This window comes from Neolamprologus brichardi, chromosome 14, assembly GCF_056152115.1.
Source record: "Neolamprologus brichardi isolate AB-2024 chromosome 14, ASM5615211v1, whole genome shotgun sequence".
Taxonomy (NCBI): Eukaryota; Metazoa; Chordata; class Actinopteri; order Cichliformes; family Cichlidae; genus Neolamprologus; species Neolamprologus brichardi.
This window is the reverse complement of record NC_142117.1, coordinates 30772015-30790996: the sequence shown is the minus strand read 5'-3', so window position 1 is coordinate 30790996 and position 18982 is coordinate 30772015. Positions and strand designations below refer to the sequence as shown.

The 18982-nt window shown below is 39.0% G+C and overlaps 2 protein-coding genes across 4 annotated transcripts in view; both read right to left on the bottom strand.

Annotated features, from left to right (window-relative positions):
• The window catches only part of nbeab (neurobeachin b), a 201267-nt gene extending 197167 nt beyond the window's left edge, over window positions 1-4100 (bottom strand). For both annotated transcript variants that reach the window (XM_087851111.1, XM_087851113.1), the window contains exon 1: window positions 3760-4100. In XM_087851111.1, the coding sequence (XP_087707237.1) occupies window positions 3760-4032 (273 nt within the window). In that variant the 5' untranslated portion in view covers window positions 4033-4100. The remainder of the gene's footprint in view (window positions 1-3759) is intronic.
• A 2807-nt stretch (window positions 4101-6907) lies between these two features.
• The window catches only part of stard13b (StAR related lipid transfer domain containing 13b), a 59010-nt gene continuing 46935 nt past the window's right edge, over window positions 6908-18982 (bottom strand). For both annotated transcript variants that reach the window (XM_035910227.2, XM_035910228.2), the window contains 13 exons: window positions 16298-16369; window positions 15138-15219; window positions 12776-12839; window positions 10677-12040; window positions 10409-10579; window positions 10031-10190; window positions 9744-9942; window positions 9443-9656; window positions 8896-9010; window positions 8564-8785; window positions 8251-8468; window positions 7968-8144; window positions 6908-7826 (listed from right to left, as the gene is read on the bottom strand). In XM_035910227.2, the coding sequence (XP_035766120.2) occupies window positions 7709-7826; window positions 7968-8144; window positions 8251-8468; window positions 8564-8785; window positions 8896-9010; window positions 9443-9656; window positions 9744-9942; window positions 10031-10190; window positions 10409-10579; window positions 10677-12040; window positions 12776-12839; window positions 15138-15219; window positions 16298-16369 (3176 nt within the window). In that variant the 3' untranslated portion in view covers window positions 6908-7708. The remainder of the gene's footprint in view (window positions 7827-7967; window positions 8145-8250; window positions 8469-8563; window positions 8786-8895; window positions 9011-9442; window positions 9657-9743; window positions 9943-10030; window positions 10191-10408; window positions 10580-10676; window positions 12041-12775; window positions 12840-15137; window positions 15220-16297; window positions 16370-18982) is intronic.

Genomic DNA, 18982 nt, shown 5'->3' with positions numbered 1-18982 from the left:
ATCGTGTAATCAACAAAACACCAAGGGTATAAACTCGCTTGTCAATTAATTAGGTACACCAATTCAGCTGTTCATAATCCAAATATCTTATCAGCCAAACACATAGTAGCAATTCAATGCATTTAGACATATAGATATGGTCAAATCATGCTGAATTTCATGTTGAGCATCACAATGGTTTACAGAGAATGGTCCAGAAAAGATAAAAAAAACACTGGTTAATATTAGAGGTCAGAATCACAGATGGCCATACTGCGTTGAGCTGATAAGAAGGCAATAGTAACTCAAAGGTTTACAGAAGAGCACCTCCGAACACACAATTCAATTAAATTAAATTGAACATCAAACCTTGAAGCAGATGGGCTACATCACCAAAACACCACAGCGGGTGCCACTCCTGTCAGCTAAGAACAGGAAACAGGATATAATACACTGTGGCTCACCATCATTGGACAACAGAAGATTGGAAAAAATGCTGCCTGATCTTATGAACCTGCTGCAACATTGAGATTAAAGACATATGTTTAATGGTGTAAGGGGGATTTTATTAACAATTCTGGACCCCTTAGTACCAACTGAGCATTGTTTAAATACCACAGGCACCCTGAGTGTCACTGACAATTTCCATCCTTTCATGAACACAGTGTCTCCTGGTGCCTGCTTCACAGCGAATTAAGGCAGTTTTGTAGGCAGAAGGGGGTCCAACCCTGTATATAATAAACTGGCTGGCGAGTGTACAAAAAGCTTGCCTTCGATTTCTCTTTTAAGAATGTTAGTGCCATTTCTACCTAAGCTGGCAAGACAGTCAAGACAAATCATACTTGCGAGGACTAAGTAACAGACCTTAGTGTGACCTTAAGGGAACACTGTACAGGCAAGATTTTTCTAGAAATTTATTATTAAACTCCTATTTTTGACAACTAATGTAAGATTTCACAACCCCTTTATAGACCACTGGCCAACAAGGTGAGGCATTAATAAATTATTTTACGCATCACCACCCTACGTTAGCAGTTTCTTTTTCTTTAAAAAATGTGGTTCTGACCAAATACAATTAGCATCTACACAAATTTGTTTACCTGTGACAGCAGCATCAATACTATAGAATCATACTAAATCAGTTCTTCCATCTTGCCTCCTTGCTCCTTTAATACATCCTGTGGTAACGAAAATCCTTTATCAAAATGTCAGCGTCTATCAACATGTCAGTGTTCCAGTCCACAAGTACTCTGTAGTCATTACTACATTACATCGATACTTTGTAGCCAAATCCATTTTCAACCTGCCCTTCATTTTGTGCTTAACTACACACAGTTACTGCAATCACATGAACACAATCTGTCCATAAACAGATACATAAACACCTGCCAAAGCACTCAGCTGCTGAGTTAGTTCCCATGACAGTATCTCCATGACACACACACACACCTACAGACACACAGATTCACAAGGTGAAAACAATATCACCCCCTCTATCATGGAGCGGAATGAGCATATAAACATAGTGGATAACTGGGTAATGTAACAGCAATTTTTTAACAAGTTTGAGTTTAGCTTTAAAACTTTTCCCCAACATGAAAATGTGTAACTATTAAACTCAACATAACTGGCATTAGCCTCAACTCAGCAGAAGTCTCCCACTTTTAAAACCTTCCTTTCAAGCCCAGAAATAGTGAGCGCTTGATCTAATGGGATGGGTAGAGTATCATTTTAATAAGTCCTAAGTAAGCCTTGTGATAACTCTGACCTGACATGACAGTGTCATCCTTTGGTGTTAATATCAACCAGTTATTGGCACTACATGGGAAGCCATGGTGTCAGGGTCAGGATAATTATGCGCTTGGAAGCCTGTATCCATAGGTCAAGGTATCTTGTTTGAGTACCAATCTTCAACATATGATCCATTAGAGCATACCTGACTTTCTTCAGTCAGAGAATCGTTGAATTATTTATTCTTGGTACTAATTATTAACTTGGAGAAACTCATCAGACAGACAGGTTCCAAAAAAAGGGTCATAAACTGCACATCTGGAGAAGAAAACAGAATAAAATGTTTACATGACAGATGTTCGAGCCGATACCCTTAAACCACAATTTTCTGAACAGTTTCCTTAGAGAATGAGAAAAACATTAATATTTTATTACTCTACAGCTGGATCCCGTGAGGCAAACTTAAGGATTCATCAGAATGCCCAAATACTGTACACTCAAAAAAAACAAACCAAAAAAAACCCCAGCCTGATCTTGTAAGGATAAATATAAATGTTTTCACCATTTTCCCTGACTAGTGAGATCCATACACACTTTTTGGACGTATTATATATAAACAGGGAGACAGAATAACAATCACGGTTTAAGTTTATGTCTTTTTTATGTGTTTGCAGGGACATTATTTTGTTTGCGCTATAAAAAAAAAAAGAAGCAGGATCATACTGACTGATATCCAAAATGTCTAACCAGAGCAGACCACTAATTACCCCAGTTAATTAAATTCATCATTCAAAACAAATTGAGAACAGATGAGGCTGGAAAAGGATTTGATGAAAATGCATCTTACTGTACATTACAAATAACTGAAACTAAATGAGCACAGGGAGAAAAGGGAAGCTGTGATATTAACACTTTGTATTCAGTAGGTCAAGAGAATAAAGCAAGAGACTGCAGTGTTAATCCTTGTCTGGTGTGCACATTTCCTGTGAAAAAAGCGCTGCAACGTGTGAGGGGGCAAGGTGTCAGAGACTCCAGCTATTGCAATACTTCTCTCATGCCTGAACATGCCAAAGGCCACAATTTGTCCTGCTCCACAAAGTGGATCTCTGTTGTGCCAGAACAGGTCGTAATTAATCTCTAGTGTGCTAACAAGGAGAGGCAAACTTCTGCAAACAGGCTGTGCAGTACTCCTGCAGATGGTCAAAGCAAATAGGTATTAACTGCCTACACAGTCTATTTATACACCAGGACAGCAAACTGGTTTCACTTGGTTAGCCTGGTCATATATGGGTTCAAATTCTCAAACACATTGTGCTGAAATCATTCATTCTTACTTTTTAGAAGCAGCAGTGAAACAAAATACTCTACAGGTAACAGTAAATGTATATGGGCAGAGGGTGGTGACTATCATACTACCACAAGATACCACATTTTAATTAAGTGCAGAATCTATATCTTTAACACGCTGCTGGGGAGCTACATTGATCACATCACAAAGCAGGGCTATAGTGAGTCTGGGCTCCGTGAGAATAGCTCCCCTACAGTTGCCAGGTCTATCCCTGAAATTTTCCCACACTTAGAAGAAGCAATTGCCTTCCTGCATGGGCTCATATTTTACTTTAACATGAATACCACTTGACATTGCCCTTTAAATCCCAGCAAGTGATGCACTTCACCTGCAATGACTCTGCTTGATTTGCAGGAAAACACAAGGGAAGCTGGGACTTTGTGGGACTTCTTAGAAAACTTGAGCTATGGCTTTGTGTTGTTACCTCCACCTCCTCCTTCCTTATCTGTATGTGTACATGTGTGACTTTTAACTGTTCACTGCTGTATACTCTCCCATATCCTGGGGCAGCTGCTCATATTACTGCTGTAAATAATGTAATTATTATTTCCCCCCGCTCGATGTAAAAAATAAATAAATAAATAAATATTATTTTGTTACATGCACGTTCTATTCTATTAGTTGCCACTGAACACCCGTGATGGTTTGGGGTTTGTGCAGTAATGTCCAGTCACAAAGTGATAGGAAAAATGTTTGCTTACCAGATTCAGCACCGTTTCAACAATATCCCGGTTGCTAACCTCTCCAGCCTGGATCAGTCCGGTAAGAACGGCAAATTTCATCTTGATATTCCGGATAGGAACCGATGGATTCATAATCCCAGCCGGGAGGACCACTGAACCTGATCCGGACATCATCACTGTCTCACCGGCCGCAGCGGAGACTGCAGCCGCGTGTTGCCCGTGACCTGGAGGAGGTTGTCGGTCCGAGAGCGACAGCGAGCCCGGCATTGTCACCGGTCTACCGCTTGTCATTTCCAGCCAAACCGGGAGCTTTTCAGGAGCTGTTACGCTTTATCTCTGCAATATACTTAATCACTGTTCTGGAGCATCACGAAAAAAAAATGAAATAAACACTCGAGAGAGAAAACAAAAACAAAAAAAAGCAAAACACCAAAAAGAAATCACTCTCTTTCAGTGAAATCCACTCTGAGGAGTTGTGGTCAGTAGGTCCGGTGTGAAATCGGTGCCGGGCAGTTTACCGATCTGACAGACCTGCGATGAACACACAAAGCTGTGTGTGATTGTGCCGCTCTCAGGATGTGCGCTGTTCAGTGGCTGTGCTGCCGTCACCGCCATGTTGCCGCCCCCTACCTGTCGTCCCGCTCACTACGCCTGCGTTGTCTGAGATACCGGAGACCTGTCGCTTCGAGCTGGAACAGCCAAGACTGGCTGGCTTCAATAACTTTAGACAGACACTTAATGTAGACAGAAAAAATATAGACCGTGTTATCCTGATAGCTAATGAATTTCAACAGGTTTCTCATTTCCTTAAGTCAAAATTAGATTTTACCGGTGAAGGTTAGAGATTTATCTATTTTTTTATTAGAGATGCTAATTTAGTAACTTAGGTATGAGAAATGTTGTAATTGGAAAATAGAAACAATTATATGTAAAATAAAGTAAAATAATATGAAATTAACACTGAGTAAAATAGATATGGACGGGATAAAAAGAAAAGAAAACCACATGTGGTGGAAATATTCGCATTAAAAGCAGAGCCATAGCCGAACATTACAGATGACTTCCATTGTTGGAGCACCAAACTGTATTTACTGTATTCAGTGATGAGTTGGTACACCTGAATATAATACCTGACCAGTGATATTATGCTCATATACCAGCTTGCTAAAGATACCTGTACTCCTATCAAAAACGAGAATTACCAAATAACTCACTGTTGCTTTTATTTACATATTCGTGAAAGGTTAATCAGCACTGCACATGTACATTTGTAAACGTCTGTATTGTAACTGACAATTATTATTATCTTTCTCACAAAAATGTATGGTAGTTTCGTTATAGAGCGCCAGGTGTGGCATAGCTCATGAAGGACAAATGTGACCTTGGATAGTCTTTTATGCAAGGCAATATAATTTAATTACATTAGGATGAATACTAATACTGACACAGGGTTTCTCTTAACTTTCCTACTGAATTAGGGAGCAGTCGTCTTGTGGACACACATTCGAATGGACAGTGTAATTATACTATGCAGCATTTCTGCCACTCCCCCCCCCCACCACCTTAAATGTTTTATGAGACAATTAAGAGGGCTGACTTCTCCAATATCTTTTACATGCCCTTATTTCTCACAGAGTAATGACTAAAAGATACACTGTTAGGGCATTTCCCACTTATTTGTTTTTATAAAAGAAAGAAAAATGAATAGATGGATAGATGTAATCCCATATAGATACATTTTAGAGAACGTTTCTGTGTACAAACATCTGTTTTGTTTGTTTGTTTGTTTGTTTGTTTTTTAAAAGATAATAATCAAAAATTAGTTTCCAGCATTTATATAAAACAGGCTGGCACTGACAGCTTGGGACAATTCTGTCAATCTTCCTTTCTGACAGTCGGAAGCTGAGCGTGCATTTCAAGAGCTCATTAAACAGATCTGTGTCAGCATGGCTTCAAAAGAGTCGTGTCAGTTTTTACTGCTGTGCCTATCATGACTACCATTGTGTAATTTTGATGTATTTTGTGATAAACCACCGCAAAATGATCGACATTGTAATATTTGCCAGTTCACCTGCGAATGAAATGTAGAAGTTTGTTGAATGACATTGTCTTTTACTCACGTTTCTCGCGTTCTATTTTTCTCTTGCTATATCTTCGCATAGTGGCTTAGTTTGTAGAATGCATTGTATAAGGCATAAATATATTCTATTTTATTTTTTCTAATGTTTTGTCTCTGCATATCAACGCGTCACTGAATCAATGTAACTGAGAAACAAACACTGCTAGTGTTGAACTGAGATCAGTGAAGGAGGCTTGGTCTACACACACCAACGGCACGTACATAAATGGCATACAAAAACCTAGACTGCCATCAAAAATGTATTGTATATGTATGGTGATATGTTCTCAACGTGCTAAAGTAAACAAATGTACCGATGGCAAGATTATTAAGAGGAAAAATCAAAGCTGCCACTGTAAAAATCATTGGTAAAGATCATCAAGCTGCAAATAGAGGAGCCATCTCGTGGCAGAAACTGACAGTTTTTCTAGTTTAACCCAAGTTACCATATATGTCTTGATGTATTCTCAATCATTCAGGTAAGTAAATCTCCAAAAGTTGATTCTGTTCATTTGGACGTAGCGGTTTCAGTGGGAGAAACGTTTCGTCACTCATCCAAGTTACTTCTTCAGTCTCAGCAGACTGTTTCCCCAATCTTATAAACAGTACATTTGCAAGTTACCATATAGTTACCATGTAGTTTGGAAGAAAAAAAGCCAGAGAATAATAAAACAGTCTTTATTAGCTTTTTCAACCACTACTGAGGTGGCATAATAAAAGCAATCAATTTCAGATAAGTCATCCTCTGTGCACTATTTCGACTCACATGAGTTTTGTAAAAAGCCAGCAGAGGTCCCTCTCATTCCAAATCAGAGTGAAGTGTGTTTTCTTGCTAGGTGTAATGAACTTTTGTATTTAAAAATATTTAAGTATTTTTAAATGAGAATTTCTGACACCTCTTAAACGTCTGTAACAAGTTCTTAGCTTCTTTTGAGGATTAATCGAGTTCACATACTCCCAAAAATACTGTTTAAATTTTTACTTATTTTTAGAATCACATAATACAATTAGGAATCAGCACACAAAGCGTTTCATCATTTTCATGGTTTTATTTTTTTTTAAAAAAAAGAAATGTTTGGACCTGACTGCACAATCCAGTACCCTAAAGCAGGTATGATCAAGTCAAACCTTAAGTCACCTTCTTCACAACCACTGAAGGTCAACGTTTATTACAGTTACACCCATTTCAAAATGGCAATAAAGGAGCAAAGTAAAACCAGCTTACAATTTTGTACCATGTGTTTGACAGAACGGTTCACACAGAAAAATGAATTAATATATGGAAAATTAACATATGTACTCATTACCCCTTCATATATATATGTATATATATATATATACATATATACAAAATATACATTTTATTTAATTTACAGTATATTCACACACACACACAGACACACATATATGCACTTGAGTGTACATCATAATAATTATAGCTTTAAATCTGAAACAAACAAATATATGCTTCCCAGAAGCATTTCAGAGCTCGAATGTCCTAGACATTGTAGAAACAATAATACAATAATATTATTAAAGATAATTATTATAACATACAGTTTTAGAAACATGAAGGTAAATAAAATAGTCATAAATGTCAATAATATTGGCAGGATAATTAATTTCCCAATGAAGAATTATGCTCACCACCTATAAGATGTCCTCTTTTAAAATTGTGCAATTTCAGAGGAGCCATAAGTTATTATCAGAGCATTTTGCATTCAGACAAACAAACAATAAACTGTGCTTTCGTTCTGGAGCCCCGTCTCTGCTTTTTGTGGCTGTTAGCAATGACTCAAAGGCTCAATGTTGATCTCAAGGCTGAGCAGACACAAGCAGCAAAGAATTTCAGATTTTGGTCTCTGGGCCGTCTGTGATTAGTGGCTGAAAGGAGTTGCGGATTCGGGCAGCTTCTGCAGCACAAAGGTGGCCGAAGGCTTTGTTGTACCAGTCTGGAGTCCTTCCCCTGAAATCAAATCACTATATTCAATATACTATAGCATACATCACAAAATATTTAGAAATGCAGCTCAAACCATAAGAGAACAACTTTTCTTTATAGCACTTTCTAAAAGAATCTTGTGTAAAAGCTCATTGTAGGACTTACTTCATGTCCACTCTGCAGATGTGAGTTAGTCTGGACTTTCCTGAGCCACAGGGCTCTAATAGGTAGTTAGACTCCAGGACTATAGCCCTTATCCCTCCTAAAGGAGGACAGTCTTCGTGCTCTATAGACACAGAAACCAGGGAGCAAGCACCTTTTGGCAAGTCTGTCCTCCATGACCTTGAATGCACAGAAAGAGACTGATTATGGTATCTAAAGAAATACAATTTGAGCTATTTCCAAAATAAGAGATCATATGGTGCGCTGAGTTTTCTTAAGCACTCACCTAAGAACTACAAAGTCCCTGCTGGGATGAGGGGGCATGCGACTCAGGACATACTGAAACACTTCTGTTTGCCTGTCCAGTGTCTCGCACACTTTCCACTGAAGGAGGTCCATATCCCACAGGTGGCGCTCTCGCAGCACCCGGTTCAACACCACAGATGGCGGTGCTTCCACCTCGACAGACACTTTCCAACGTCTCAAAGGGTTGCCATCTCCCACCTGGATCACACACATAAGACACAAAAAGGATTGTTTTCATGTACCACTATCTTTGAAATAAAGATAGTGGTTTAAGTTTAGGTTAGAAAACTAACCTTCTTATAATAGAGCTCTGTGTTATCAGAGCTGCTGCACGACACCCAGTATTTGGATTTTTCCCGGGCCTCTTTCAGCAGGTTCTGAAGTCTCCCCTCCAAAAGTGTTTGGTATGTTCCATCCTCATCTTCCGACTGCTTGCACAGCTCGTCAATTGTTGGTGCATGCAAATCAGCCTCCACGTAGGAATTACGCGACTGAGTAACCATCTCATGAGGGATCTAATGGGTGCATAAAAGCATAAGGTAAGGCTGACAGCAAATAAAAACAAGACTAGATACTGCATCCAGGCTTTAAATTCTTACTGCATAATAAACACAGGTTCTCGTACCTCAAAGAGGCGGTTGCACTCTATGATCATGTGAGCGAGGCCCTGTGCCGCTGCTAAATTCTCATTCAGATCCTTCTGGTCTGGTCTGCCAGTAGCATACTTCTTATGCATGGCCCTGGAGATTATATGAGGAGAGAAAACCTATTAGGCCAGCAGGGACTTCAGGTCAACATCCCCACAAGAAACAGTATATAAACCCTTCTTCCGCTCTGCAGGAAACCGCTTTGATCTCTTTAGCAACAATTTCAACTTGCTAAATTAGAGAGCTTTGCTTTGTTTGTACACAGCATGATCTCATAAAACATTAAGCTTTAACTGGGGTAAAACTGGCCCAGAAAGAGAGCTATCTACTGCACCCCTGAGGGATGAGTAAAATCTGTAACCCACTTTATAGCGATCTTTATGGAGCTGTGGGGAAGATAATCATGCAGGAGTTAATGTATGCATGTCTTCATCATTATTTTTGTAAACACAGAATGGCAGGTAATGTTACCCAAAACCACAGACACCAAGTTAAGTGTAACACAAGAAAAAAAGAAAACAATACCTTGGTGATAGATTGTCCTTCTTCATTTTGTTGAGATGGAAGAGGGACGGAGCCAGGCACACAGCAATATTCATAGGTGTCATCTGGTTCTCCGCCACAGAGGAAGTGACATCACTAAGGAAACAGAGCAGCGTCTGCAGTACCTCTCGATTTTCATCAGACATCAACATGATGGCGGCCTGGACAGCTTGCAATCTTTGGTCCTTTGGTACATCTGCACAGATGAATAGAAGGATTAAAAAAACAACATTTCTGCTTTGTAGAGGTAGTGATAACAGATAAAAATGCAATCTTTACTTACACTGGTAAATATGGAGGAAGGTCTCTCCCAGCTTGCTGGTGAGTAGGGGCTCAGGTAAATCCCTGAAGAACTGCTTCACCATATCAGCCACATCATAGGCAGACTGATCCTCATAATTGACATTTTCTGGAGAACTTTCATTCATCTGCCTCAGAGCTTGGATTCGAGACTTCACGCCTGATTTACGAAAAAGACCCACCTGGAAGCAAAACAGTTATATCACATAAACTTCATATATGAAAATGAAAGGCATGTGCAGTGTGAGAGTATCGTATGCTGTCACTGACCTGGTCGAGACACTGACTCCTCAAGTACCGCAGGGCCTGCTGCAGGCCGAGGGGCAAGGGCTGTCCTGAACGCTGCACATGCACAATGAGAGGAACTCCAAACACATTCTTATCCTTATAATCTGGTACCTTCATTCTCTTCATAAATTTTGGCACAGACCTAGGAGAGACATTAGCACATGTTTTAAAAAATTCTCTTTACACTAAAGAAAGATGATGGCAATGAAGGACGCCAATACAGTATATCAGGATTTGGACATATACATACATAAAGAATACTGATGACTGAGAGATATTATCAGTTCAAAGAACTGTAATAAAATCCAAATTGAAAATAGGAATCAAACATAAGTAGTTGGGAGAATATGTTAGACTTACCAAGTCCAGCCATGTTTATTGGTCAGGGAATACTTCTCCATGATTGCAGTCAAACGCAACAGTGAAAACTTTTGTAACAAACTCAGCTGGCCTGCTGATTGGTTTGTGATCTGCAGGGATGCTCTTGAGTGACTTAGACGATTAGATATCTGAAAGCTGGGCCATCTTAACCTAATGCCAAAAGAGATGAAAAAAGCAAAGAAAATAGAGTAAACTTTTATTCATCTTAACATACTCTTACTGCTTAGTTCCATCAGTTCAGTCTTACCTATTAGGTCTTGTGAGTGATGCACCTACACCGGAGTCCCTCCTTTCCCTGAGCCTTGTAGATTCTGTCTCTGTAAGTGATACTTTGTCTCTGTCTCCATCACTAGGCACGATCTGGCTTTCCGTGACAGAATTCCCCTCAAAGTCCAATGTAATCTGACTAGAGGACTGAAGCCCTGCTGTATCATCCTTCCCGTCATCGATCTGTACTATCCCCTCGCCTCCAGGTAACACATTTTTTGACCAGTGGTCCACTATCTGTTGTAGACCATTGACATGCAGTAAGATATCATCCAGGTGTGGAAACAGATCCTCTTTCTCCAGGTCTATCAGGTCTCCAGTGCTGGCATACAGATGCGAGCCAGGAACATTATCGTACACACTGATGCGGCTACCTCTGGAAGAGGACTGGGTAGCAGGCCGTGTTTCCTTTCTGCATGAAATTAAAGGGTAGTCCAGGTGCATGCTGCCAGTGTGCCAGTTAATTGAGGCGCCACCAGTTGGGGACAGGCTCTCTATGGACAATGCTTTGGGGAAGGTTCCTGGCTTGTGGTCTTTGGGAATGTGGACCACGAGGTTTTCATAAGAGCAAAATTCATTTCTACGATTTTGTTCTGCAACTTTATTCATTTGGGATCCTGAGAAGATGTCCATGTCCTCCAAATACATGCCGCTGCGTTTATGGTCAACACGGTGAGGCTTACGCTCTTTTAGGCTGGGTGTGCTGACAGTGCTTCCACCAGAATGGCTGCTACCCTCACTACTGGAGTGGGACGGCAGAGTTTTATTGCATGGTGGTTCCAGAGCTCCACCGTCTCCATTTATTATGTCATCACACCTCAATTTCTTCAGGGCCTGGGCCTCCTGCTGCAGCACAGGAGAGCTGATTACCAGCGTCTTATGGCCTTTTCCCAGAGTACCTCGGGAGCTCAGTGTATCCATACGCTTTAGTAACTCCTTGGCACGAGAGTGGGTTGTTTTGCTGTGCTTGTCAGATGGTGAATTGAAGTGAGCAAATTCTTTGGGGATGTGAGGCATTGTGAGAGAAGTCGAGTCTGGCATTGCTGCAGTGTCTGAGCAGGTGCGGTTGGAACAGTCAGAGTCCTCTGTGCTGAGGCCCCGATGACCGCTGCCTCCGCTGCTCTCGCTGTGCAAAGAAGAGACCTCTGGCTCACTGAGGTCTGTCAGAACACTCTCGCTGCTGGTGGTAGTTCTCAGAGGCACACCATCTCTGGAGAGCTCACCCTCTCTGTGATTTCCCAGCAGACTGTCAATGTCCTGTAACCTGGACCAACGCCGGCTGCTCCACTCAAAGGTCCATTTGTCACTAATAGCAAACAGATCGTCTTCATCAGAGTCTTCACTCTGGGAAAAGAAAGATTATTTTACACTAATTATTCTGGCAGATATAACTGCAACTGCTGCTATTTAGGTCTCATGAAAGTTACTGCAGTAGTAAATAACTATCCACAGAAATAACAATAACAATCAAAAAGACCATGGATGCAGAAACACTCCACAAAGGATAATTTGCATATTTTACCTCTTTGTAGTGTGTGTGTGAAATTTTTTTCACTGGAAGCTAAAACGTGTGTACTATCACACAAAATCTATAGCACAAAGGATAGCTACAGGCAATAAAAGGAAAATGTGTTTGCAAAGGACTAATACCGTTATGCAACCAGCCAAGAAAAGGCTACAATCCAGTGCGTGAACAAATAAGAAGTAATAACTGTGAATGTAATAATAGTTGTATATAAAGATAAAGTTAGGTTCTATTTGTGCTGAAGCATGTATTAACATTTCTTTTCAACATCTTAAAAATTACTGATAACTACTGTGGTATTAGACTCAAAGATTTTTTTTCTATTAAGAGCTACAAACGAAGAATAACAGCTCAAAGCACTCCAGACTATGTGGAGAGTCGCACACAAAAGGCTATTGTTGTGGCAAAAATGAATATATAACCAACTGAGTCATAAAGTGTTTTAAAAATATATCTCTTCAAGGAGGATGCTGTTTTTTCCCCAAATCCAAAATGCATTTAATGTTATATTATACTTGTCACAACTGTAAAAGTAAAAAGATTTTAACACTTACTTTCTTCTTTGGAAGATTCACATCAAGTTTCATAGAGGCACACTTATTTAAAGTGTGGAGTCGCCTGAAAGAAAAACAGCCTTAGGATGAAAAGCTGTTCCAAGCAAACAAAAGAAAGCAGCAGTAGTAATCAACACCAGATGAGCAGACTAGAAAAAGATCCACTTCTGTTTGTTGTTTAAGTGTTAATCTGATCAGTGTCTGTTTTGGATGCACAGCCAGACCCAGTGGGAAACTGAATTTATCCATATAATAGTACTCTGAACCTAATGAACACCGGTAATTGTCAGTTGCTCTGTTCTCTAAGTGATAGTGGCTTGAAGGGCTGCCTGTTGCAGTCTGACAAATGTGAACTTTAGTTCAACTTTGCCTAATCAAATTCATTCACAATTCCGCCTATACCTGTTAACATATAGGTCTTAAATGTGATCTTCAACTTAGCATGGTGATTTAGAAAGACTGTCCTTAACATGAAGCATAGACAATATAGCTGTAGGTTTTGCATTTATCATAATCTATTTATAAATACTGATGTACATTTCCTTAACGTAGTTTTATAAAAAGAAACAGTGAATGCTTTCAGTATCTCTAATAAACATCATGAACTAAGGCTTTGAGCGTATCCTTAGTGATTACAGTTTATAGGAGTCTGTGGGTGTGCCAACTGGAATTTACAGTACACTGTACAACGGCACTAAGAGCTGAAAATGACCCAACCGCTACAGATGGAAAAAATGACGACATAAGAAAACACACTCCCGCTAAACTGAGTGTTGGCTTTAGACAAAGAAACAAATGTGCGGTAAGATAATTACAAGCTTTAACAGCTCCACATACTGCTAACAGGCTTTTTTTAACCGACTGACAGTATTGTTCTGTGTCAGTAAAAGGCCTCTAACCATTCTCCAGTGTTACAGAAGGGGTTAGTTAAACAAGACGTTCCCATGATTGTTACTGTAGATAGTGGAGCACTGAAGAGGGGGATCTCTAAGCTGGGGGCCCTTTATTCCGCAGGCCAGAAGAGCTTTGAATGTGGTTACTATAAAAAGGAGGCTGCCTAGTGAAGGATCAGAGAGCAACTCACACACATAAAATAACTATCTGCTTCAGTTCAATCACAAGATGAAGACCGCTGTTTATTTTTGCACACATGCCTGTGGTGGCAAAACCGATAATAAAGCCATCCTAATGTTACCATAGAGATGGAGGAACGTCGTGGACAACAATCACGTTAGAGGTGGAACTGTTTCCAATTGTGTTGTATTTATCCTGTGGCTAGTTTGGAATTCAGATGAGTTGCTTTAGGGTTGTTTAGAGTCACAGCATATTGAGCTGTGCAAGGCACCCTTCACGTTCCTTCTGCTTTCCTCTTGGGATGGTTGCTATAGTTACAGTGGTAGCCTGAGTGCTGTTTGCATCTTGGCTTGAAAAAGTATATGCGTTGTCTCACCCTACAAGAACGTTATGTATAACTACCAGTTGTTGGCTTAGTGTATGTTTTTAGTCATTCTCTGGCAAATTAGGAAATCATATACAGTATTTATGCATAGTTGGGTTAGATGAACAGCAGAAGAGTCTCATCAGTGCTCTTGCAAGTGAAGGATTTAATAAAGCTGCAAGAGGCATAAAATGTGGAAAAGGCCAAAAAAATTTAAAAACAGCCGTATCCTCTTGCAGTGCTAAAAATAGGTCAATGATCCGATCTGACTTCTAAAGAGTCAATCACACTATTGGACAACCATATCCTTCCACCTGGTGTTGTTCTAATTTATGCTAGCCAAAGTCTCCAATCCCAAGCTAAGTGTTCTAAAGCCTGGAAACTCTCTTATCTCTCAGATTACTTACAAAGTACAAAAAGGACATCAGGTTAATATAGAAGTATTTTATCCAGTGCAGCCAAAGAGCATGTTGCTTAAACCAACTTTAAACCAAAATTTTCATTTTGTCCATTTGGGGACCACCATATCTGTGCGACCTGGTGAAGGTCTGTAAGCAGTGATTTAATAAATGAAATAATAAGCATAACTACAAGTGGGAAACTAACTTCATAGTAAGCTACTTTCAGCTGATCACTTGCCACAAGGGGTCCCCACAGTGGGTAGCTTCATGTTTGATTTGGCAGAGTTTTAAGCTGAATGCCCTTCCTGACACGATCCCAAAGGGGATAACCAACGTGTTTATGTAATAACAGTTGTATAAATACAGGATTTGTGTCTGCAGCTTAGCTTTTTAAACTTTTTTCACATCATTCCATGGAAGTTGTGCTTCCATGCCAAACTTCACAGGGCCTTTAACATAGCTCCACTTCAGTGTTTGCAACTTTATTTCAAAGATTAGCTATAAATATCTGACATGGCATTACCTGCACAGAGGTTCCACAAGATCTTTGTCCAAAAAATCATGATCTCTTTTCACAGGAGTAATGTCAATGGGAAACTGCGAATCTGGAAATAAAAAGAATAAAAGTTGGAGAAAGAAGCAGTGTTCAAATTCCTCCCTGACATTTTAGCAGCGTTCTTGGATATGATGAATGGAAAGAGAGATGGGGAAAACACATTCTTTCCAGAACTACATTGAAAGCTGGGAGACCATTAAACTTGTTTTGTATGTGATGCTAATGAGCAGAGACAGAATTTGTTCAAATAACAGCGTTCAGGCTTGTGAGCATTACGTCTTGCCCTGGGTATGGGCTTCCTCTTACATAACTTAAGAGGATGAATCTAACATTCCATTGCATTCATGTCAAGTTGTCGACTTCTTACAAAAAGCAGAGGTTGCTCAGTCTGATTTTAAAGTTGGGCAAATATTCTGTCAAACTGTATTCTGGACTTAAAAAAATGGCAAAAGCTTCAAACACTGGGATAATTTCTAATACACAATCCCAATATCATACTAAAATTATGTTAACTTATTATTCACTCAAACAGCGTTGTCTGTATTCATTGCCAAAGTCCACATACTATCTACAAACTGTCAGAAAACAAATATATTGCACCACAGCACATCAGAAGTCTGGCCACAGCGCAGAGATCTGAGGGAGTATAGCTACCTTAAGCTCTGATAAAACCCAGTTCTTCCCATGACTTTAGTCTTTAAGCACAGAAGACATGTTTATGTAGTAATCGTAGCTTGGAAAAGATTAGACTTTAAAAGCAGCTGAATTTTCCACTTGTGTTGCTGTGTCTAGGGATCTGACTGCGGTCCAAGCTCCAAGGCTTCCTGAGAATAGTGGTGTAAATGAGGCGCACTATGCAGCTCATGAATACATGGTTTTGTGTACAGTGTTGGGGGCAGACCAGATAACACTGTGTACCATTATTCACTCATCAGCTTGCAAGTCCATGTTCAATCAAAAACACTGTTCTATTTAGGAACAGATCTAAAATTAAAAAAAGCCATTTTTAGTTCCTTACAGAAGTCTTTTATTGCTGTTCTACTTTGTTAACCTCTTCCCTTTAATGTCAACATTTCGACCCTTTGGTTATGTGTGAATGTGTGGAGGAGTTTTTTTGGTTTTTTTACCTTCAAAGAGCTGAGCATACTGGGGAAATCCTGCTGCCCGCAGCCAATCACACGCCTCTTTCGCCTCAATTTCTGAAATACAAGAAATTTTGTTGTTTGAGATAAAAAGTGAAATATAGTCACATTACATGAGTTAGTTTTCATTTTGACAAAGAAACTGGGCTTTCAAGTGAAACCAAAACCAAGCCTGCGCCTTTTTCCAACATGCGCAACAGACTTAAGATTGGACAGACAGCAGATCTGGGTAAATCCAGAGATACTGTTATGTATAAAACAAACGGTGACAAAATGTAAATAGGGTAAAAGGATCCTTATCAGCACTCTATGCCTCTTTAATAGAGTCCGAGCAAAGCAAACGAGTAGAGTTTGTGATAATTGATCCCTCCAGTCATGATCATAAACTGGTCCAGGTGACCTGCAGAGTGAGACGTCTGCAGAGCCGCTGATGACAAGGAGAGGAAACAGACCATTGGCGCCTTTCCATTAATGCTAATAGAGCTGGGTGACATTTACCGCCTACACAAGACATGCTGTCTGACACACCAGTGCTACAGTAAATAGATTGCGTTACATTAGGAGAGGAAATGTAAAACTGTAGTCAATAAACATCAGAATTTATAAGAATGTGTTAGGAGAAATAATGCAGGTATTATAAATGATTATTATAGCTTTTTTATGTTAAAAAAGGCCTACTTGTACTCATTGAAGAAGATTATTTGTTGTTTATTGCAGTTTCCTATAAAAACATTTTTCTTAAGGTTTTTAAACTTCTGGTTGTTCTGAAAAATGCTTTTTGTTTTACTTTTTGTCTCACGATAAATAACAAACTGATCCAAAGACTAATTTATAACAAAAATTCTTAAAGTTTCAAAAAAACACATAACCAAACAATGCCTTACATCATGGTGAGTCACTCCACAGGTACATTTTAAGCATTAGAAACCTAACTGACTCTGTGGTAAATTATTTTACATAAAACATATGAAGCACAGATTTTATATCTACCTAAATCTATTTATGAAACAGCTCTTACCAGTTTCAGGGTGGGTTTTTTGTTGTTATTGTTCAAAAACCTTTCCACAATTTGAAGACGAATACAGACAGTAAATATTACATCCAGAATAATCGTGCATAAACTGCGCCAGCAGCTGACAAACAATTCTCCCATTACATCTGAAGTCTTATTTCCAAGCCCTATCTGAGCCTGACACAATACGACTGAAACATAAAACACCATCATTCGTCACACTATACTTCATAATTACAGCAGTTGTATTGTTTAAATGAATATACAGCTATCGGATGTTTTTCCAGATATAATCCTGAACTCACCTGTGCTGCTTTACTTGTTTTCCATCCAGAAATCTATAAAAAGTGACTTTGGTCATGCAACTGAATAAATATTAACAGTTCCCTCTGTCCTTGGATGATAGAAAAGGTCGGCTGTTTACCCCCTTAACCAGCAGTTAAGTCAACATGTGTAGGCGTCCAGGAGCCACTCTGCTCTGTTCCCACCTGTATCAGCAGGAGCTAAAGGTTTTCTGAGCAGCTAGCCTTCCCTCTTAGGGGGATAATATCAGACCTGTATTATTCAACTGTAGCTCATAGTGAGAGCGTTGCCAGGTCCTCTTGTGTCCCACAGCCACAGGTTGGACCACTGGGAGCAAGTAACATGAGCTGGGAATTCCTCTCTGTTTGGCATTCTGTAACACGATACTGAGACATTCTGTCCTCTCATCCTCTCTCTAAGGAAATCTCTTGTGGATAAAAGGCTGGATGGGCATGATGCCAAAAATGAGAACTTGTGTTTTCCCTCCACAACCCACAGCTTTAAAACTGTGTACAGTATAAAATTACAGTTTCACAAAGAGATGAAACCCAGTTGGGCTGTGACACAATGGCTCTGAATGTTAAAAGCTGTGCACAACTAAAGCATCTGTGGCAACTGAGGGCGTCCTTCCTTTATCATTCTCTTTGTGCAACATTATCCAAAAATATATTTTTTATAAACCCAGCTGTTATGTAATTCATTGCATGGATATGACGTGACAAAATGCCCAAAGAAAACCTAGTTTAGATACAGAATGAGGTGGGTAGTCCCACAGTCTCATCCCAAACATTTGATAAATATTGATTGGCAACAACATGAGCAAAAACCTTTCGGGTTTTTATTTTGTTTTGTCCTGAGCCTTTATAATCTTCTTCCTTTCATACTCTTTTGTAAAACAATCTAAAATAAAAAGAACAAATTCATTCATTCAGTCTTATTGTGAATAATAAGTAATTATCGTCAGTGAAGCATCTGTCTTAATCAGAATCAGAATACTTTATTGATCCCTGGGGGAAATTATTTTTGTTACAGTGCTCCATTATAAACAAACATTAACAAGACAGACAATACGCTAACTAAGAATAGTACAATACATATACATATATATATATATACATATATATATATATATATATATATATATATATATATATATATATATATACATATATATATATATACATATATATATATATACATATATATATATATATATATATATATACATATATATATATATATATATATATATACATATATATATATATATATATATATATATATATATATACATATATATATACATATATATATATACATATACATATATATATATATATATATATATATATATA